Consider the following 23,779-nt stretch of genomic DNA (forward strand, 5'->3'; position numbering starts at 1 on the left):
TTAAATCCTATCTTTAATAAGATACTACAAGGAATGAGCTTGATTTGCCAATGGGTCATGGAGAGCCCAAACCTTTATTATCAGTCACACAGTGAAGATACATACAATTACTGCAACTATTTACTGAAAACACACTTGCTAATTCTGTGACTGGCAGTGACATACTGTGCTGGGTGCTGGCTGGTGCCAAGGCAGCTGCCAAAAAGCTGCAAGTCCAAAAAGGGGAAAGGAGAGGATTAAACTATCATTCCTGTTTCCAAGAATAAAGCACTCTAAATGAGCAAGTCACTTGCTAGGTAATAATTTTCTGGTGTTTATATGGTAAACTTCTGTAAAGTGAATTGCTGTTGGCATTGCCAGAGTTTACAAAGCAAAGGTACTTGCCAAAAGGAAATTTCACTGGAAGTATTGTTCAAGTAAACATGGAATGGAAAGTTATTAAGCAAAATGAACAGCTAATTTTGCCGTGATCATATCAGGAACATTGAGTATTTTCACTTAAACTTTAGAACCTGAGGTACAAAAGAGCACACAGTGATCACGGGGAACTTAGCAGCACGTAGAACAGAATCCTGGCTATAGTTCATGAAGGAATGGGGTTATTTTTGCCAACTGAAAAGAATAACATGTCTCCAAAGCACACTGTTTTCACTAATGTTGTCAGAGAACTACATCTTTAATCTAGATGTGCATGAATACACGTGCACTTAGTGCTCAAACTCACACTCCTCTCTTTTTGTTTCTTTTGTAGGAAAATAGCAAAGTATTCAGTTAAAGTTTTCTTCATCCAAGTAGCTCAATAGTTGGTTTTCTTTTTGAAATCCCTCTGCCCAGAAAACCACTTGTGCAGCTAGGATGGATGGGATCAGCCAACACACATCTGCACAAGAAGTGAGCAGAAGAAACTCAGCATTTCCAAGGATGTTCCCAATACTACATCATGCAAAAAGGAGATTCTGTCCCCAGTTACATATATTTCATAAACACTGGAAACTAGTATTCAGAAAAAAGTTCACAGGTTCATTGGTCACAGATGCTCATGAGGTATTTTGTAACCAGAGCTGCTCTTAAGCCAAAAGCTGTCCACAGGAATCAGGAAATCATTCCCCTCCACCACCATTCAGATCCTATATCAGGCCAAACAAGGACATCTTCCCAAATAATTACTGAACACCAAAGTATTGACAAAATTGTCATTAGTAGACCAGAATTAAAAATAATAAATTTTGACTTGTTCTTTTTTTCTATTCTACAATTCTAAAAATTTAAATTATGTGGAAGTTTTGTCCTGTTATCTCCTACTTTCTCTTCTCCCCGTCTTTCAAAAACTTGAATTGCCAACAGCCAAGTTTGCCGCTTCATTTTAATTTTCTACTAAGAAAATAAAAATAATATATTCAAGATGGAGTTCCTATTCAACAGGATTTCAAAACTTACATTTCAAAATTTCTTAAATTTTCAGAAACTGTGACATGAAACCCTTGAAAACACTAAAATTACCTTCCAACAATTTAAGATTTTTTAAAATATATTCCTGCCTCATTTTCTAGCTAACATGGTATTGCTAAAGCAATCGTTGATTTAGTTCTGCAATAAATTTCCTTTCACTAACCTTAATTTTTCCTTCCCTATGATACAAGCTGTTTCTTGCAGATGTTTTCAGGAATTAAAAATGTGACACTTAATGACTTCAAAACTCATAATTTTTCAGTCAGCGTGAACATCTTTTTGTCTGAAAAACATTACTCACGTACAGAACTTTCCTAATTTAAATTCTAATTTATGTTCATATTTTAATTAAACTGGTATCAGTTTGAGCTGCTGAAGAACGAGGATGTATTGCAATGGTCTACATTATTATATATGGCATTACTCAAAAATACAGCAAACAAATCAGCCTGCTAATTTGTAGCATGGTGCACTCCTGAGTACCTTCAAGTACTTTACTTTTAAAAAAGCTAAACCAAATAGTAGTGCAGCACAATATACATACCAAGTGCACAATGATTGATGGCTAAAAAAACAAGGGAGAAAATGTTTACTTAAGAACATCTGAAGTATCATCTGCACCCTACTGATTCCAGGGCTTCAAGTGACAGCCCATCCATCTTTAGGAAATCCTAAGCCACAAGATATGACTTTGAGGGGCTGAGATGGCTGACACCAGTCCGAGAGACACAGGGAGTTACTGGCAAGGCAGACTTGGGGGTTCTGAACTTGTTTTCTTTGCCTTAAACAGCTCAGATGTGGTAACCAAGATATATTCTGCAATTCTGTTTTGCAGAGGTTTAGGAAAATGTTAATCTACTAAATTAATGACAATTAAAAGGAACTTTCCCACATACATAATTAGAGCTTCTGAGATTTTTAGGCAGATCTTTAGTTATTTTGAGATCAAAACAATATATATAGATATACTAATAATAATTCCACATTACAACAAAAGGTGTTCACTGTCATAACAGTAGCATACCAAGGGTTGAAGAAAAACCATGTTGAAAACTAATGAATTACTAAAGCACACTAATTTTCACTTAAACTCTCAACAGCCTTCCAAGTCCATGGCACATCATGTATATGGAAAACGTCTGCTCGAATGAACTCATTTTTAGACAACACTAAACCTCTTTCTTGTAGACACATATGAGGTGAACTTCTGTTCCCCCTCATCCCAGCCCTCTGCTCACAGGGTTACAAAACTGAGATTTCCACTACCAGTCTTAGTTCTCCACTCCATTCACATTCTAGCATTTTCCAAAGGACTTCTACTGAGTGCAAGAGCATCCAGCCAGTTTTTGCAGTCTTGCAACTTGCCCTGTTTTTAATATATGTCTGACACTACTGTGCTCCTCCTGGGAACATGAAATAGTTTATGCAAGACATTCAAGAAGGAGACCAAAACAGGACTATGATTCCATCTTGGAAAGTCGTAAGGGCTCTCCCATCTTATGGGGTCCCTCAGGATGTCTGGACCCATGGGGAGCAACAGACTATCCTGAACTGAAATTTTCTCATTCACAGCAAAGGCACTCACTCCTAATAGATCCCTGTAATTAGTCCTTAGTTACTGACAGATATTCTGCAGGACACAGTGTCAATCAGATGTAAGGCTAGGGTTGGGAGTCTATTACTGAATGTGGTTTTTTAAGATTTTACACTACATTTCATGCAAACCACTGCAAAATATTTTGAATAAGAGAATTTAACTCATTGTATCATGCCACATCTCAAAAGGGAGTTATTAAATAGGGCATTTTTCTTTCCTTCCTATGCTTGCCACTTATTGAGGCAGTTACACTGATTAAATAGTCTGATGTTTGCTCAAAGTCCCATGAATTTCCTGGTTTCCATGAAGTACCTTTTTAAAACTGGATCATGAAAATAGCACTGGCAGAACTCTAAATGCAAAATACCCTTCAATTTATTTACAGCCAATCAAGTGTTCTTAATATTTATTTTCCTTATTAACTGTTCTCTAGACAGTCTGTACAGCATTTTTTCCTCTGGAGATCCACTATAACCAGAGAATAGAGATAAATCTTGATCAGAGTCTATGGAAAAATAATCTCAAGTGAACAGTGGGGCACGTGTTTTTAGAGGGGATAGAGAGCAGCACTTACCCTGCTGACTTCTTTAGGAGCCGTTTCATCTAAAAGGAAACAAACCAAACAATTAGGCACTCTGGGAAGTTTCCAGAATGAATGAAGAACAAGATAAAAAACTTCAAATTATTTTTGCACATTTGTACAAAACTTTCCTAATACGGTTTAATCAAGTGATTGAAATATCCTGAGATTGACTTTCATTTACAATCTTTTAAAAGCTTCTAAAGCTAAAAATCAACTAAAATTAGGATAAAATATTTAGGGATTCTATCTTGACTTAATAAGAATACAACATTTCATACATTTCAGAATTCAGAGGGAAAACAATAAAAGCACTAAACTCTACGTTTATATTCCAATTCAGTAAGGATATTATTAGTACTGCATGTTCTAAGAATTAAAGGCCTTTACTAACAAATATATGTCACCAACATCCTACAAGGAAGCTAATGAGCAGACTTAGACCTAATATCAAAGTTCTAGTTCTAATAGCAAAGATGCTAGTCATGTTGACTTCTTTGGACGTGGAAAAAAAACTTTGTAGCCATAACTAAAGAAGAATGCCAGAATGAGGTCTGGCATAACATGCTAAAAGAAAATAGATTACAAGACTATATATACATACATACATATATATATATGTACACAAACTATAATGTTTTGTCCTTTCAAATGCAAACAGACTTTCATGCATTTTTAATAAGTTTAATACACATAAATAAACATAGGTACAATATCAGAGCTAAAACTTTGAGTAGTATTTCTGAAAATGCAGGGAGCACAGCTACACAGCAAGAATACATCTGCCACAGGAGGAGTTTCCAACTTTCAGTTTAGCGACACCAAAAGTAGCTGAAAAACACCTTTATGAACCTCCAGTTGGTTAGTTGTTTCTGAAAACATGAAGACAACTATTTTTAACCTTTTATTTGCTCCAAGGAGTCAAATTACTATACTTTGGAAATTAAAATTCAGTCAGGAAATAGATTTAATCTCACAGAAAATACCATATGCTTGTATTTGTCCAAGGCTCTTCATATCTTGCCACTTAAGATGAACTTTTAAACAACAAAGGTAGAAACCCTCAGGTTTTCTAGCAAACACATTTAATACACAATTTCTGAGGAAAGAATTCGCTACAGCAATACAGATTTCCCCTCAAAATTGAGTGGTGCCAAGGAAAATAATATATTTCACAACTGTGAGCAAATGAATATTAGTGTCCTCTTAATCCTAGTCAAATGATATGCCACTAATTCACACATGCAGAACACAGACTTAATTTGCCTATTTAAGGCAGTTCTGTTGCTTGCAGTGCAATGTGCAACACATGCTCTGCCACATTCAGTGATGTTATCTTCCTGAACCAGGCAAATCTTCATACCAGTTACAAGAACAGCCAGAGCTACACTCAAAATGCCTCTCTCCTATTACCTGATTTCTGACACTGAGCAACAGGAAATGTGAGCAACAGAAAACAGAGGGATGACATGACACTTTCCTTGGGAGTGTACGCTCAGTTTTCAGTAACCGACTGATCAAACATTTCTTCAATCACTGGTGACACTTTTCTGTTTAAAGGATGGGGTTTTCTTCCTCACACTTTTGTGGGGTAGGAGGGGTGTTAGATTTTGTTTGGCTGGTTATTAAACCCTCATCATCAGTCTTCAGCATTCTCAAAATGCTATGAGCTCCACAGTTCAAATACATAATACCAGAAAAACTATTTTATTTTGCATCTGCGCACTATGTATTTCATCGGATTCCCTCTATTCACCTTATTCATTGAGCCTGTGATTCTGAAGGCTCCATCTCTGAAGCACATTTAAAAAACATAAAATCTCATTTCATACATAGATTTCTATGCATGCATTTTTAAAAACAAAACAAAACAAAGGCCAATAAGTTGCAAGATGCTAAACCAGAGCAGTCACAAAGAAAATTTTAATGCAAAGAAAGTTTTCAACATCTCAGACATGAAATTTTGAGGTATTTATCATGAAAGCAATGATTTTAATGCCCAGTTAGTTTTATCACAGGAATTGTTCTGCAAAAATAATATCAACTTTCTCCCTGGTCGTACACTGTTCTTTTTTTCTGGTAGTTTTCTGGTGTAGTTAAATACTGTTGCTAGTACACTAATTTTGTTGATGACAGCAAACAAATGCTTAGGATTAATTCTGTTTGAGATCCCAGAGAGCTCTACAGTCACAGTTTCCTAAGGAATGTTTTCCCACACAGCAGATGTCTGATTGACCTAATAATTTTTCTTTTCAAAATTTGCTTTAGGCCTCAAATAATAAGACACAAGTTGCTCGCAATGTGATTAGAGCAGCATAGACATATTTGCTCATTTTTTTACCTTGAAAAGTGTCATACACCTATAGATCAATAGAAACTCCACATCAATTTGTGTAGTTTGGTTAAAGACTGATCTCACCACCCTGAAATAAAGGTTTACTTAATCTCTGCAGTAGAATGGCATCAGTCAGATGAAATTGGTCAGTCTATTTTAATTGCAATTTGCATCCTTATTTTAGACATCTTGAATCTGGCAGCTTCTGTCTCCACTGCATTTGTAGGATCTTTCAAAGATACCTCAGCTGAGAGTGGGTTTCCTAAAGCAGTAACTATCACACATATGCAACAGACATTTCAAGCCATCACTCAAAAACATTCTTGCTTAATGCAAAATCTCATTAAGGGCACCTGAACGCTACTCCTGATTTCCAAGAGGATTTGAAAATCTGGATTTACCTCACAATTCAGAAGCACTTGTTGTGTTACTTCACAGAAAACTGATTTAGTATGTTTAAACGTAGGCCTAGACATTGTAAGGGCATTTTCATTAGATTGATCTCTGGTGGCACACTGTTTCTTTCCCTGAAGCAGGACAAAACATGAATTCTAGCTCTTTTGCATGAACAAGAAGATCTACACTGTTATTTTTAAGCTCCTCAAAAATGATGCTCCATTCTTCCTCTTCTTAAGTAACATGCAACAGACAATAAATAAGGCCTGAACCAAGACTTCACTGCAGATGGTAAGCAGAGAAACATATTGTCTGCCAGGTGTCCTAAAATTTTAATTCACTCCTTTGCACATAAGCAAACAGGGCACTACACACAATAGGATTCAGGAGACTGTGCACTTCATTAGATATACCTAAATCTGGTAAATTTGGGAGCTTATTATTTTCTATGGTCTTAGCCCACACTAAACTGATGAAGCAGTTGGAGCAATTTTGCAGGATGGCTTATTCTGGCTAGAAAACTTCCAAAAGACATCTTCTGAAAGTGTCACCAGTCCTTGTGAGAACAGGAAAGCATGAGCAAAATCCCAGGTTTTTTCTATTACCAAAATTGCTTAGTACTTAAGCAATTAAGTATGAAGTACTTAATCACTTAGTACAAAACATACCGATGGATTGTAGCTCCACACCTATACATCCATGATCATAAAAATCCTCAACTCCAAAATGTATGTGGCACCTTCAACTAATCTAAGGAGGGCCTTTCCACATCTGCTAAAAGCTCCATAAAATTCAACAGAAGTCTCAAGTTTAATACACCTCAGCAAAAATCATGTTGGAACCTGGGCTCTGACCATCAGGAAGAAACTTAATAGTTTCCAGCAGTAAATATGCTCTACAAAAAAAGTGTATGATTGTGTTTTATGGTAATTAGCCGATGACTTCATATCCTATTCAACAGGGCTGTTGAATGACAAGAGTGTTAAACTGGTTAGTTCATCTATATTATCAGTCAGCAAGGTGCAATCACCATTGTTTATTACCAAATGCAGCCACAAGACAATGGGCTGAAGAGTATGTAAAGCAGTTCATTATTTTTTCATACTTACCCATTTACAGCTACACCTTTATGCTCATAATTACTGCTTTTCTTCTCTGACACATAATTCTGCCTGGCTTTCAGTCCACTAGCTGCACTGCAGCTTTCTTTAAAATTGCTTACATGTCATGTTAGCATGTTTGGTGAAAGAAGACTCTCATCCAATAGCAACACAATTTCAATGTATCTAGGAAAGAAGATTATCACTACTAATTCGTCCTCTCACTTTTGAATAGAGATGCCTCTTCACTCTTGAATATTTTTCAAATAGCAAATTCAAACTTCAAAATCAAAGTTTTATTGCATTCAGCAGGTGTTTTCAAAGAGAAGGAAAATATTACATTGCCGTTGGCTCAAATACTACTCAGACATATGCCTTAAGCAATTGCATTAAAATCAATAGAACTGCTACAGCATGGATTGGAAAACAGAAATGCTTTCTTGTATTAAATGTCATGGCATTTCTGTAATATATAGTGATTCAGAGCTGAAAGAGATGATTAAAAAGAGAACACTGCTCGAAGCAGGTCCTACAAAGCTCCAGCAACCTGAGAAAGCCCCATTGGATCTTGTCCACTGCAAGACATTTGGATATTTTAAAAACATGCACACCTTCTGGACCCTGCTGGGCCTCTGGAGTTTAGTTTGTTTATTCCTAGACCATGAACACCTGTTCCCAACTGATAAGATGCCTGGGGAACTTTAAGGAAAGGCACTGCCTCCTGCTTTCCCAACATCCATGCGCAGCCCACTCTGAGCCCAACAAGGCAAGGGATGGGATCACACAGCTCAGTGCCCTGAGGTTCCCCATCCCTGGCATGGAGCAAGGCTTCCAAGATTGTTGGCCCAAACAGACCAAGAAATTTCAGCAGATTGTCAGCTTCTGGAGCAGGAAATACTGCATATGGCTCAGTGACAGCAAGAGAACACAATAATCTTACACGTGTTTGGAAGAATGTAATATTTCACTTACCCTGGGGAGACAGAGAATCAGATACCAACATATTTAGTGAACTTTTCGCTTTTAATTATTTCTATTTTGTTCTCATCACTACCTTTTTGATCACTGTATTCTTGTCTCCCTTCCATGTAGGAACATAAAAGATGGATTTTGGGGAAAAACATGTCCATGTAACAAAACTGTAAGCTATTGAACTCTCAATAAGTTGTTTAAAATTTTCAGATTTCACTGTTTATCACTATAGAGAATCAAAAGTAGAACAGGAAGCTTTGCAACCTGCCTGATTTTTGTCTTTCTGCACCTCTGACTACATTGGAAAAAACTGTCATGTTACTGAACTTTGCAGTAATATCCTCAGAATTTGCGGATGTATCAAGACAGAGTAGTTTTCCTCTCTTTAGAACAGCTGACAAAAGAAACAAAAGAAAATGCCCCAGAGGAAAAGTTTGCTAACGTCAACAAGGGTAAGGGATCATTAGAGCTTGAGAGGATAGGTTACCACGTGAGAGGGTGCAGTGATCCAGTGTGAAACATTTATGTCAGGGGAATCATTTCAATCCCTCTGAAGAAATCATACTGTAACTACAACACTGGTACATTTGGATAAGTGATGTATTTTATTTACTTTACTCCGGAGATTGAAAACCAAGAAACTGAAAAAATATTTAAGTTAATCAAGCAAAAAACCTGAAGATGAAAAAGACAGATTAAAATTTACAAATTAAGCCTTTTTGCTTTTAGGACATTTCAGCTGATTTGTTAGTAATCATAATCAAGCTCTCAGTGACTGAGTTGAATATTACAGAATAATGATGTGAAGATAATTCATGACTTTAGAGTCTTTGAAAAATGACATGTTACACTAACACGATGAACAGATTGAAACCAAGAGAAGATTGAACTATTTACTACTTATCAGTACCACCACTGTGAGTAAAACATTTTGCTTGCAATGAGAAGACTGCTAAAAAATATATAAAATTATATCTTCAGTGTGTGGAAAGGAACAGAATATATAACTACAAAATTATAGACAGTTTTCTGTGAAAGATAATGACTGCACCTTATGAATTCCTGAAGTAGTCAGTTTTATTCTAAAAAGATTTTATAATGACAGATAATTATAGTTCACAGGAATGATACAAGAAAAAATAATTTTAAAAATTATCTTTTTGGCTGCTCTACAACAACAACAAAAAACCCAAGGTGTTGTGGATTTCAGTATTCTTCTACTGACATTTGAACAAAGGAAAAATTTACCTCTCTCTAATAGCAGGTGCAGTATTAAACATGCTAGGGCAGATTTAGAAAAGTTTCCAGGCAGGGATACATGCACTACGATTTAAAAAAAAAAATCTCCAAAGCAGTCTGGTACCTAATTCCTTGAAATGAAAGGAAGTTAAATACCCCAATGATGAGTAGGTGTGTTGACTTACTCTGCCGATTCTCACTGCTCAGGTGACAATGATCATGCACTAAGTTGTAGAAACTCAGCCACTTGTGAAACCCTAAGATGATATTAAGGTTATGTGAAGTAATTGAGGAAGGCTATTGACCAGTGAGCTTACTAAAAGACAAGATAAAAACGTGACGAATACCAGTTGTCCCTGGCTGAAAACAAGAGTGTTTCCAATGAAGCTCTGTTTATTTAGCTCTGACTGGTCTTGTGTACTCCTGGACATGCTGGAACAGCCAACATCAGACACTCCAACAACAGAACACATCACAAAGTCCCAGCACCTAGCGGTCCACATGCATCAGAAGATATTAAATGCCTTGGCACATCAGCATCCATATTATCCTTTGACCCAGACTGGTTCTCCAAGAGGAGGTTCCACAAAAATTTACAGGTAGAACTCAGTCCTCAGAGGACTGATGATTTCTGCATATGCCCACCAGCACATCCACGTGCTCCACTATGCCAACAAATGTACTGCATGCCAACTCTCAGTACAGAAACTTTGACACAGGCTTCAAACTGAGGGCTGGCTGTACTATCAGGCACTGATGACAGTCCCATCATAAGAATCTAGCTCCTTGAATCATTAAACCATAAGAAAGGGAGGTAAATCACAGTATCTCTGCAATTAGGAACATGAGAAACACTTGGTGACAGAAATCATCCCTTCCTTAGGGGTTGCAAGGCAAATGTGACTCACACACACACAGAAGAGATTAAACTGGAAATTTCAGAAGGAATTTGGAAGGAAAAAAAAAAAAAAAAAGGGAAAAAAACAAGCAATATCCAAAGGAAAAATGCAAATTCAGATCTACAAGCTTAGAGTAAATGAAGAACTAGACGTGTTCATGCAAGACAAAATTACTTTCATGTGCATTTTTTATTTAACTAACAAAATCCAATGCAGATGGTAAATTAATTGAAATACTTAATAAGAAATCAGGAAATACATAAAGAAATCAGCTGGAAAGCTAATAAACTATATCTAACACAGCAGTAAGAGAAAGTGGAAGTACCACTTCTGTCGGTGGAATAAAGGGAACCAGAGCAAGCCGCACCTCTTCAGCACGGCTGTAGTTGCCGCCTGCTGGGATAAGGAGCTGTGTCTATCTCCCAGATTGTCAATCTAAGAGAACTACTAATGATCACACACTGAGAGCCAGCAACCAAGCGAGAAATCTATTCCTGCAAGTATGAAAAGGGTAATTCATAATCTAAGTCCCTTCTCAACATGCCTTCAAAACAGTTTTGAAACAGTCATGATTGAGGAATTGCAAAATTTGTCAGCTGCAGCATCGTTCTTCCCAAATTCCTTCAGCAGGCCTGCCACAGAGCTCTGTCAACACTAACACGAGTTCCTTACGTAAGCAAGCGTCACACAACTACTTAGATGAGGAATTTGGAAAAACAAATCCTGTGATACAACTGCTTCTTAGACACTTCTTTATATACTACATCTACCTACCACAGTTCAGAAACACCAGAGCTGTGTTAATTAACATATTTGGGTCTGACATCTACTCAGGCATACATACAAGGCCACCCAATTTTCACATGCAGCACAGACTCCCTCAGAAGCTGCCAGGGGACCTGACCATTTCTAGACATCAGGCCACTTGTTTTGACAACTAACTGCAGGAGTGAGATTACGTCACCAAACATTACACCAAAGGGAACAGCCTAATAACTACATAATACTCTGGCAGTTCAAAACACAAACATTAACATAATTAAATAAAGCAACACTGAAACCCCAAAGAAGACCAAAAGACTTTCAAAATAGTTTCAAAAGGAGGACGTGCAAGGAGAGAGGGACAAAGATGCCAGGAAGAGCAAGCAGCTTGGACAAAGACGTCAGATGCTACCAACAGTGATGACCTCTCTAGGATTATTTTACTTTCTGCCATGATGGAAAACGAGATTCAGTAAAAAAAAAAAAAAAACAACAAACTTGCTGTTTACACAGATCAAAAAAACTCAAACTGCATCTAAAGAAAGCCAGACACAAGTCACAAGGTAAGATTTGCACAAAAAAAATCCTTTTGTTTCCAATATTGTTCACTGCTACTGTTAATGAAAAAAGAATGCTGGAAACTTAAATCATAAGCTTTAAAAATACAGCTGTCAAGAAGAAAAAAAAAAAGGTAGTCGCTTCAGTGTGCTTTGCCATTTTCCATCAAGTGAACAGATGGCATTATTAAAATTCTAGTAGAGTGAAGTATTTATAAGTTCATTAGACAACACTAACTATACAAAAAAAGACAGCAATATTGCAAATAAAGCTGCTGGATTCAAAATAGCATAAAAGTACCAATGAGGGTTATAAAATCACATTTATGAGTTAGTATACAAAAACAATTATGCCAAATAAAACAAAAGCACAAAAGAAATGCAGAATAAAGCTCTATAAAACAATAATTTATTTTCCAGGGTCACTTCCAAGTTACTCCATGCATTCTGAGCCTGAATTCTATAAAAAGGACTTCAAGTTTGACAGTCTCTAAGACAGCTGAAAGGGAAAAAGCCTGTTACATTTGCTTTTCTTTAAATGCATATATAAAATTTATACTATGATGCACAATAAGTAAGAATAAAATGGCTCCAGAAGTAATGCACACAAAAATGTTATTCTCTGAGGTGATATTCTTAGGAAATGAACAAAAGGCCAACCAAATTCATCTAGCACATAGGTCAATGCTTTTAAATGCTGTGCCACACTGGCTTATTTGATACCTGAGTTTCTTTACCCACACTTCTCTCCACTATTTTGAATTCTTAGCCTACACTGAATTCACTTTGGAATCACTCATTTGTAACTGATTGCCTTACTTTCTATTGTCTTTCCTCCAGACACAGCAATGTCTTGACTTGGTAAAGTGGTGTCTGCTAGGATTCTAATTAACTTGAATAAGATGCAAATTCCTGTCATCTTCAAAATGTGCCAAGATCGATTTACTATAAAAAGACATAGCTAACAAACTGAAAATTCAACTTTCACTCCAAATTAATATATACCAGCTCCCATATGTGCAGATTTATTCAAATGCACACCACTTCTCTCTGCAACTTTTATTAGTACAATCTGTGTTAATGTTTAACTCATTTAAGCACCCGTCCTCTCTGTGCTTATTTTACTCAGTCTAGCACGTCATTCTTGGAAAGTCCTTGCTTTGATACCTGCATGGAAAATGACTCAAAAAGGGACATGTACAATTTCAAAGCACAAATCTTTAGTAATAGACAAACATCGACAAAACACTGGATATGGTTTAGGTAATAGAATCCCAGAATGGTTTGGTGAAAGGTGTCCCTGCCCACAGCAGAGGGCTTAGAACTAGATGATCTTTAAGGCTCCTTCTAAACCAAACCATTCTGGGATTCTATTACCTAAACCATATCCAGTGTTTTGTCGATGTTTGTCTATTACTAAATCCGATCACACTGATGCCATCTCAGATCAGAATATCTGAAACTCTTTTCCAGAAGAGATTAAACTATCTAGAAAGGATTTTCAAGGTGCAGGTCCACACCAGCAGAAACCACTTTGAGCCTGAACTGCCACCTCTGTGCTCTCCCCACTGCCTTGAGGCAGTTTACAGCTGTGGCTGAGCCATAGATATAATCTACAATTACATAAGCAAAACGACCAGTGCATGGGAAAGGCTGGATATACACACCCAGGGATGGAAGCTGAGGGCAGACAGTGCAGGCTTAAATCAACCACAGAGTTATTTCCTGGGAACAAGACAGTTCTGGCCTGAGTGAGCATCACTTGGCCTGACAGGATTCATTGACATTGTTTCCTAATGACTGGGCTATTCAAGACCAACTAAAGGAGCCTGAGAATCCTAAGACTTTCAAGGAAGCATTGAAAGTTGTCATTGCTAAGAGGATTGTTACTTAAGTTTTTTAACATGACAAGTTCATTCATACATAATAGCTTAATATTTAATAAAACAAAGTGCAGTTACAGCTTCCTTCAGGCTGGAAACATGGACACATCCTCTTTAGTAAAATGCAGTCGTTGCAGTGGTGTCCAGATTTAATGGGTTCTTCCAGTCAAAGAACATGATGATCCCATCAACATTCATTTCTATTTATTAGTTTCCTTTTGCACAGGACTGGAATAAGTAAGAAACTCTAATATGTTTTAGGCACCTGTAGAGCACGCAGAGAAAGGTTTATGTAAGAATTCACACTATTCTCTTCAAATCTTGAAATACTTCTTAACAATCAAGACAAACACTACTAAGCCATACGTCTGAGTATAACCTTTCTTTTGGTCCATCCTGCATCTAAATGATTTAGGATTGAATATTTAGATGATAATATTTTAGGAACAGGTAAAGAGGAAGGACATTAAGATTGAAAATTATCTTCAGCCTCCTAGTTTTGAATTATTTAGCCAAATCTCAAGTAGAAAACAAGCATGGAGAGAAACGTGCTTTGACAGCATGACAGATTCCCTAACCTTGTTCTAAAAGATGCCTGTGATTCCAGTAACTGATTTCGACAGTATTATTGACTTTAATACTTTCTTTTCCATTACAATTCCAGATATACTGGAAGAATCCAAACCTACTCCCTAATTTACTTTTTTTTTTCCACGCTGACTGTAGTACGGCAATGAAATTGGATAAGGTGTGCCTACAAAATCAATGACAGGGTAAAAATGTGTTCGGGTCCAAGAAAAACTCATTGCTAGAGACTACAACTTTTTCAAAAACATTTGAAAAAAACAGGACCTATTATATTTCAGTTTTGGGAGAAATATGACCTACAAGGCTAGAGAAAATTTATTCCTATGAATATCAAATACAAATATTAGCATAAAATAAAAAGCTAGGCTCAGTGCTGTAAATGGGCGGATGCACACTACTGTGCAGCAGAGAGTAGAAAATAATGGCTGGCTTTCCAGTGGAAAGACTTGGCAGCCAGTTGTGTGGTGCAGACGGAGTTATGTCCCCAAAGACACATTCTTTTTGGCAATATATTGGGAGGTAGTTTAGAGTGCAAAAATAAAGGAAAACAGTCTTTCAATTTAGTCTATCAGTTGATCAATGCTAGTCATAATCCTACTGCACATAATTTGATCCACAGAAAACACAGCAAATTAAATATTCAGAAAATTTTTAATGATGGAATCCTGTGTTCTCCTACTTAACATTACTTTGCAATTATGAAAACAAGCAAAAACCCTTATTAAGTACTTAAAAAGTTCTTATTTAAAATATTACCAGTCACTAAACTTACCTCTTTTTCTATACATAATTTAGCAAGTGTCCTTTAATTTGATGCATAAAAGGATTTCCCACAAACATAAAACAAGTATATAACTGCGTGCATTCTTCTAGAAACCTACTCTAGCATGCTGGTTTAAGTTGACAGCTATAATATTATAAACAGGAATTATTAATTAAAATGCAACTTTTTATATCCAAGAAATTAGGTTTTCTTTAAGCCCAAAGAAATCCAGGACCTGTAGCATCACAGGAATGGAAAACAGCAAGAAAAAAAATTAGGAAAAAATACTACATATTTGTTTGCATCTATGGGGTGCTAATTAGTTGAAAAGGGTGAGTGTCTCAGCCTGCCATCACCAAGAGATTACACAATCCGCTCCTCCTTTCCGTAGCCTACACACATCTAGTCTTGCTTTTGTCCTTTTCTCATCCGTCCTATGCTTCCCCAAAGGGCTCTCCTTTCAGTACATAAGGGAAAGAAGGAAACCACTTGATAAAGCCACTTCATATCCCTATCTTGACTGGGAATGTTGCCAAGGATGTTTACAAAAAGCATGAGTAAGCTGTAATGGGATAAGCAGGTAAGCTGTTTTCTAAGCTTCTCTACTGACAGAGCAGCTCAGTTTTTCATGTATTATGCCACAGTATCTTTAAAACACTAATCTTCAGAGCAGTAATTTTCTAGTAAATGCTGAAACTAGTAGTGAGAAAATTTGTAAGATTCTTTATTTGTTCAAGAACTCAGTAAGATGAGGATTTACAAGCAAGTTTGGAGGGTTCTTCTGATACAAGCTCAGTATGAAAGGCAGGAGCAAATACTTAGGTACTGACAATTTTTTTAAACCTATTTTTTACATAGAGTAACTTTTTAGACAGTCACAGGGACTTAATCTTTAGATGTGTTTTAGGAGCAAAACAACAAGTACTTTGTATCATCAGCTCCAAGAAAGGCACCACTGTTCTGCATGTATTTTTCTGCAGCATTTCAACTGGTCATAAGGATTTCCAGATATCTTTTCTATGGAAAAAATACATTCTGCTTTTGCATTTACCCAGGCCTTTCTATTAAAATTAACAAAACAAACTGCAGCTTTGTGGATTTTTCCCGTGTATATAGATGCTGGTATCTGGAACTCAACATAGACTTTGCGCAACCACTAAAAGGAAAATTTGCAAAGATTAAATACGTCAAATGAAATACATTTAACTAAATACAATCTCTTGCAAATGATCTGAGGTACTTTCAAAGCAAAGGTCAGACTGAGATAACATGATTACTGAGAAGTCAGAACAGAAATTCAGTACTTTCTCCTGATTCCTAATCTGTTTCCTTAAGTGTTACCAAGCCAGTTTCCTCTGATTCCTCCTCTAGGCTTGGATCCCGGACACGTTTTAAAAACATTTTCAAAACCAAAGGCGATATCTGATGCAAATGTCCAAAAAGAGGTCCTGGTAAGAATGAAAAAATGCCTGTCCTTCTTTTACTTTATTCTCCTTATTAAAATGTGTGAGCTTGTCACTTACCACAGCAAAGGTTTTCATTAACCTTTTGAGGTGCACAAATGAAGCCTCAAGGATATGAAAACAGTCAGAAAAAAATATTTATTAAGAGCTCCTGCCCTAAGAGGTAAAAGTGGAATCAGAATTCACCAAAGTTTTATGAAGTCAGAAAGCTCCTGACTTCCTGTCTCTGACACAAATCTCCCCTAATTACTGTACAAAAATTGCTTCTGTTTCTGCACTCTTTAAGAAAATCCATCTTCAGAAAGAGTAGTAAGAGATAACCATACCGGAGGGATTTGGACATAACATGAGACAGAGAGAACCTTGAGACCAAGGAAAATCATTCCATTACTGTAACATGTAAAAAGAAATGGCAGACCTTGGAATGAAAACCGAGCAAAACTGTGCCACTCCTAACAGTCCTAGAATTAAGAAATGTATTAATATATATTTAAAAATTATAAGCCTAGAGAGGTAGAGAAAATTTAGTAACACCGGGCTTCATTCTGCCTACTTATCAAAAGGAAAATAAGGTACAAAGATTAATAGATGACACTGAGTGTCACTTCAGTGCCTGAAGTTCTACATAAAGACAATCACTCAGAAAAAGCCAATAATTTCTTAAGTCTGTAGAAGAGAGAGCTCTTCAAAAACTCAGCTAATTAATTGTGGAGCTGTGAAAACTTCCAGGGAAAATATAGTACTATTTGAAATAATTTTTTACTTTAGGATGTGCCACAAAAGTAAAGGAAAACAATTATTTTAGCTCCAGTAGTATCCAAGATCTTATACACATTTATTAAGAATGAAGAAAATCTAAATCAAATATTCTCTCCCTTTAAGTAGATTCACAAGAAGAAAAAGGAAAAGAAACAAGCTGAACTTCCAACATGACATTTATTCCTGAGAATTCTGTGTATGTAGTTTTATTCCTTTCATTGTTTCTATTAAAATAACTATTTTGGCACTGCTAACAATCAGAAACCCAGTCAATTAATTTTTTTAAGCTGTCCTCAGAAATATTGCTAGATTCTCTCAGTACTTGTATTTTCCTAGAAAATGCTCCAGAAGCATCTCCACATGCAGCTGATGGACAGCTAGATAAACTAAAAAATGCTGAATTCCAAATTATAATAAGTTACCCACATTTGTGAACAGAAACTGCATTGCCATTGTCACACTGCAAAGAAAACATTCAAATCACCTATACTATCCAGAAAAACATCTTCGTTTTGGTGAGTTTCTGCAAAGTGTGTTTAAAACAATCTTGTTTATGTCCCTATGAAAAAGGGCGATCTTGGCGATGTTTAAATAAATCTGACTGTGTAGAAACATACAGTCTTAGTATTTATTCTAGAATTTGAGCCTGTGCATTCTCCAATCACAAAGACCTATTTGTGAAGTACAAAACTGCCAACATGAGCCAATAGCTCACTCAGTGTTTAGATCTAAAAATGGTCACTAAAAGATGCTGGACTGGACCATGACAAATGACAGTCTTTCTGTTATTTCCTATGTTTTTGTGACTCTACAATATTGTTCTGTGACACCTACTGTGAATTTTGAAGAGCCAAAATTGTTTCTCTATAATGCTCAAATTGTGTTGATTCAAAATTTGATAACTTTTATTAATCAATGCAACAAAGAGTTTTTGATGAAGGAAAAGACCCTCTCAGAACACAAGAAAATACTTGCAAATGCCATTTTCCTCTATTATATGGCGCCCTTTTCTCTGTACTTGGATGAATATCTATATATTTACTGTACTTGGTATATACAGTTGGCTGCCACCTCAAACACTGAAATGTATCAGAGATTTATGGCCACTGTTTACTCCTCAGAAATAATTTTTTTTTTTTAATACAATCATATTGGTAAGTGGGGAGATGACAGTTACTTTCTCTAAAAATTGTTTTGGCCAGAGAACAGTTGTAAAACACAACCTGGTAATAGCAAACATTTGTAAAAACAATTATCTGTAAAACTAAAATTTTGTTTAAGAAGAGTAATAAACAATAGGGAGAACTAAGATTATTCTTCAAGGACATTTATGATTGACCATGAAACATATGATGGCAAACCAGCAGGTGACACAATGACATGGCTTCCTAGGTAACACAATGCCAAAAAAGCACATTCTCATAATTTAAAATTCCATTTGAAATAACCGCCTCTTCCAAAAGGGCACTCACTGTGTGGATCATGACAACTCTGATTTAAAAAGAAGGGTCACTGGGTACTTACTAGCTTAAAAAGTTGTTTTGACAAGTCTCCCTGAGTGTTTACTGTAAATCCAAAAATCACAACCTAGCAAGTCCCCCAGAATAAACATCTCTTTGTTGCTATACAAATACCTAATGCGCTTCGTGAAGATATTTCCAAGTGTTCACAATGAACCCTCTTGGACTGAATTAGTATAAATGTAACAAGTTTGTTGCCATCTCCCCACTCCAGTCACCAAAACCTGATGTCAGTTATGCCCAATTGCTATAAACTCTTCAAAAATTCACAGGCATTTCTCCTCCCACACCTATTATGGAATTGTGTCTTATTAATTTCCTAATCCTTGTTGCTCATCAATACCATCATCTTTTTTTTCTTTCCCTTTCACTCCCTATACTTAACGACAGATGAAATTAAACCAGCACGTTAGGATAAGGACCAAGCACCCTGTGAAAGAGCTCCCTCCTGCTACATGAACAAACAATAAAACAGACAAAACATTCTACCTTCACATTAAAAAACGAAATGTGAGAAAATCTCTTAATCACTGTTACTCAGCAATTTCAACTAGAGAAACCTTTTTTTCTGTAGCCAAAGATCATCACTTATGGGTATCTCTGCATACTGCAGGTTGACAGAAAGAACAAAACAATTTACCTCAGTACTGCAGCTAACATAAGTCTGAATAAGGTGCTGTCTCCAAAGAGTTTCAAAGATGCCTTATTGTTATAACTGAAGAGACCTCTTGCAGCTTATCTAAGAAGATCCATAAACAATGTGCTATAAGAACCCAGTTTCTTTTCCAGCATATTCAAATGAGTTAAGACAATCTGACTCACAATTCTAACAACGGGTGGTACATAAATCCCAGAGAAGCATAATGACAGACAATAGTGACCCTATTCTGCTGGACCAAAAGTCCATCTACTCGAGTTCTATGACAACTAGCTGTTGTCATAGGCTACTCGAGTAGCCTATGACAACAGCTAGTAACAGCTCATTTAGAAAGGAAATAGGAAAAGAGCATGAAGAATTTACCCTGTATGAAAAGGAGAGAAAACACAGACTACAGATGTACAGAGTATACTTACTCCAGTATGTCCTCAGAGCAATCAGATGCTTATGAATTTTCTCAGCTGGAGGCTGCATCAGGATCATAGAATGTAACAGCTCTTGATGAAGTATTTCTTCTTCGGAATGTGTCTAATCACTTTTTGAACCCATTTACATTTTTAACATCTCAAATATATTATGCTAATGGGTTCATAATTTAGGCATGGGTTGTGTGAAAAAGGACATCCTGTTGTTTCAAATCTGTAGTCAATTTGTTTTGCAGGGTGCCCTTCATTCTTCTGTTATGGAAAAGGTAAATCTGTCAACTGTCTTCATCACTACAGTCATAATTATCAAACTTCTGCTAGAGTTCAGGTCTTTTGCAGCATAAAAAAATCCCTTTCTGTTTGGTTGCAGCACCACAGAAGTCATCATAGTGTAAAGACAATAAGCAAGTAAGGCTTTATAAAGAGATAATATCACTATAAGAATTGGGGGTCTTTTTGTGGCTGAATTGAACTAGATGAGCTAGTCAGTGCAAGAAATTCTGACCTTGTTAACTCCTTCCACAATAACAAACTTCCTACAAAAGGACACAGGATCTATGGATAGTAACTAAGCATCCTCAAATGTCATATAGTTAGATAAGCAGATGTAAATGTCTTCACAGAATTTATAAAAATCAGAAACAATTCTTCTGAGAAGAAATTGTTCTTTAACCTAATTAGGCAATCAATTCTTTTTTAGCTTTTCCATCCTGATGCTTAAACAAGACATATCCTTCAAGTAAAATTCAGACTTATCATTGGCTCAACACCAACTGACACTGGTTGTATAACCCATTATAATTTCCTGCAAAACCTCCTTACATCTGAGCTTTAAGTGTTCTACAGGGGAAAAAAAGAGCCATTCCCCTTAGAACTAGAGAAAATGACCATACACAACCTCTTCCATAATTGACAGTCAGACATTTTGCTCAAACTGCCCAAAGAATTAAAATAACTAAACACAATTAAACTCAGTGGACTGTTATCCAGGTTTATTCACCATTGTTAAGTCAAGTGAAGTGGTTCCTCCAAGCCTCACATGATGCTAGTCAAATAGTTCATTGTTCCCCTCTGCTGTGCTGATGAGACTGTTAGCTTATCACATATATTGTATCAACAAAGAGATCCACATAAAAAAAAAATACTTGCTTTCTTCCTTGTTTTTTGGACTTCTAGGAATACAGATTAAAGACATCTACACATCTAGTTACCTTTGCTCTTTTATGAATCCTGAGGAGGTGGTATTACCTGTACAGAGCATCTGAACTTCAAATTAACCTCAAATTTCCACAGTGACCTAATAATGCTTCCTGTTTGCTTGCATCTGGCTAAGCTCTCTGTTCCCAAGCTCTAATGGCAGATTTTTCCACTGTAATCCTAGCATTTCTCTTTGAGCTGCAATAGCTAATTCAGTCTAGGCCTAAAGTAATGGAGGAATTAGGGCTGCAATTAGTAATGTAGAATTAGGACTCTAATATCACCAGGTCCTGATTAACTTTGCACTCAAAGCATGTGGATCTTGCCAATCTGCACTTTCCCAAAACAATATTTGGGATCAGATGAGAGGACAAACACCTGCCAGGACTACTCCAGATGGTAACTTGGATGCAAGATCATATTTGAGTGTGAAGAAAAAGCAGTTTGGCCTCATAGATGTTGCATGCCATGCAACTAGGCCTCAGAGGCAAAGATCAACCAAACCTTTTTTTTAATCTGACACTTCATGAGATTCTTTTCAATTTCTATGCATCTGGATTTAATTTTCAGGACAAATGCAGTTTTACTATCCTAGTATGCATCCATTTTTTCAGAGAGCTTATGAAAATAAAAATTCCTCTCAGAATACTGAAGTCCTCTGTAGTGAAAATTGTCTAGGAATTCCATAGTTCACTTCCAATTTCTTAGAACCTCAATAATCTTCAGGAGGATTTTTTCTCAAATATCTGGATTTTTCTGTACAATACTTGTATCTTTCAAGGTCATTGAAAAGAGTTCATCTCAAAATTTTGTGGTTTTGCTTGTTTTTGGATTTTTTAGTGTCTGAAATGTGAGTACATGTTTGAACCACATCATTTCTGTCTACATGCTTAATGACACCTTCAAAGTATTTGAATAATATTTGTTACACAAACAAAACTCAGTGTCAGCTTAGCAGAGGTATCAGTGTTCATTTCTGTGTAACACATGTATTCCTCCTACAATATATTTAAACGAGTATAATCTCCTGAAGGAGCAATCAGGGAATGTATAGAAGTAAATCGATGGAAATGAAATCATACTTAGGCCTTCCTTTTGCTTAATGATGTGGCAATATAATTTAACTTTCGTTCATAAAACATGCAAAAAAATAAAAACAAAAAAAAAAACCAAAATCAGTTTATTATAGTCTAGTTGAAAGATATTTGACAGGATTTATTTCATTGCCAGGACGAAGAGTATGAAGTAGTAATTTTCGGACAAAGAACTTGATCTACCACTGGCCACTAGGACAAATAAGGGGAGTATCTATGACTCACCATGAAAAGTACACACTTTAGATTAGCTGCACTAAATATGATCGGATAAACACAGGAGAACTGGATTAAAATTCCATCTCATCATAGATATTTTAAAAGATAAAGTAACTGAATCACCATCATGATTAGCTAAATCACTACAGAACCACACGCTGAAAATTTTTTGGTCTTCAGTAAGGCTGTACTATGTGTGATTTACTGTTCTATGTATGCAACCTGATTTCAAAGCCTTAAGACATTAGAGCAGTTTCAAAAGTAAAATTTCTGCTGAAAATCCTCACTAATAGCCAATATGAGGTTAAGTCAAATATCATTAATTGCTTCTGCCCACGGAAACATGAAAAACATCCATTTAGAGCATGGCATTAACATTTATATCCAACTAGACATCTCCAAGATGAATTTTCATTCATCCTCAGGGCTTCCTGTACTTCCTGCAATACAAAAGAGATGCAGAATTTCTATACATATATAATATATGGCTAAGACATTGAGAACTTTGCTGAACTGAGTTTTCACTACTTGCATACAGAACATCCATGAATAAATATTCTTTCTTTGTGCACATGTGGTGCAACAGACTATCACGCTGTGCGACTGCATACTTCTCTTTCCTCAAAGATGTAAGTCTCATTTAATGGACAGAACAAGCAATGCTGACATCTGTAATTATTTCACATTTTGTCTTTTTATCCTTATTGGTCAATCTTTGATTACAGGTCTTGTCTAGCCAAGATTAATCAAATTAATACGTCTATACTTGGATTTAAAAGTCCCATAAAAGTTAATGACTATTCCCTTGTTATTTCTTTCTTTCTTTCTTTCTCAGCTTACAGACCATGGGAACATTCCTACTCCATTTCAATGCAGGTAAAACAGGTTAGCTGACATTGACATAAATAATCATTATTAAAAAGTGTTGGCTACGTGGGTATACAGTCTCCACACACATCAGCAGAATGGATCCTCTCCACCAATTACTGAGATTTTTTTTTTCTCTTGTTGACTTGATTATTTTTACTCTAAAACCAAAAATTAGTTTACAGGAGAGAAACAATCTGAAAACAAAGAACAACAGGGCCAGACAATATTCAGAAGAACTGCCTTGCACAGGAGGAAAATGGTTTTGTATTGCACATAATGTTAATTAACCCATTATTGAAATACTATCTCTCTTATACTGCCCACTCTAGAAGGATATTGATCATCTAGAAATGTTCAAAATGCAAACTGAAGAGACACCACAAGAAAAGTGAAAAAATTATTTCTCAGTGTGATAATAAAACAAGCACCAAGCCCTAATTTACAAAAAAATTGA

The 23,779-nt window shown here is 36.2% G+C and overlaps 1 protein-coding gene across 4 annotated transcripts in view; it reads right to left on the reverse strand.

Annotated features, from left to right (window-relative positions):
* PDE10A (phosphodiesterase 10A) overlaps positions 1-23,779 on the reverse strand; it is a 162,879-nt gene that overhangs the window by 60,458 nt on the left and 78,642 nt on the right. For all 4 annotated transcript variants that reach the window (XM_026793061.2, XM_005486482.4, XM_074537377.1 and 1 more), the window contains exon 3: positions 3,621-3,649. In XM_026793061.2, coding sequence (XP_026648862.1) covers positions 3,621-3,649 — 29 coding nt within the window. The remainder of the gene's footprint in view (positions 1-3,620; positions 3,650-23,779) is intronic.

Source organism: Zonotrichia albicollis, chromosome 3 (genome assembly GCF_047830755.1).
Source record: "Zonotrichia albicollis isolate bZonAlb1 chromosome 3, bZonAlb1.hap1, whole genome shotgun sequence".
Lineage (NCBI taxonomy): Eukaryota > Metazoa > Chordata > Aves > Passeriformes > Passerellidae > Zonotrichia > Zonotrichia albicollis.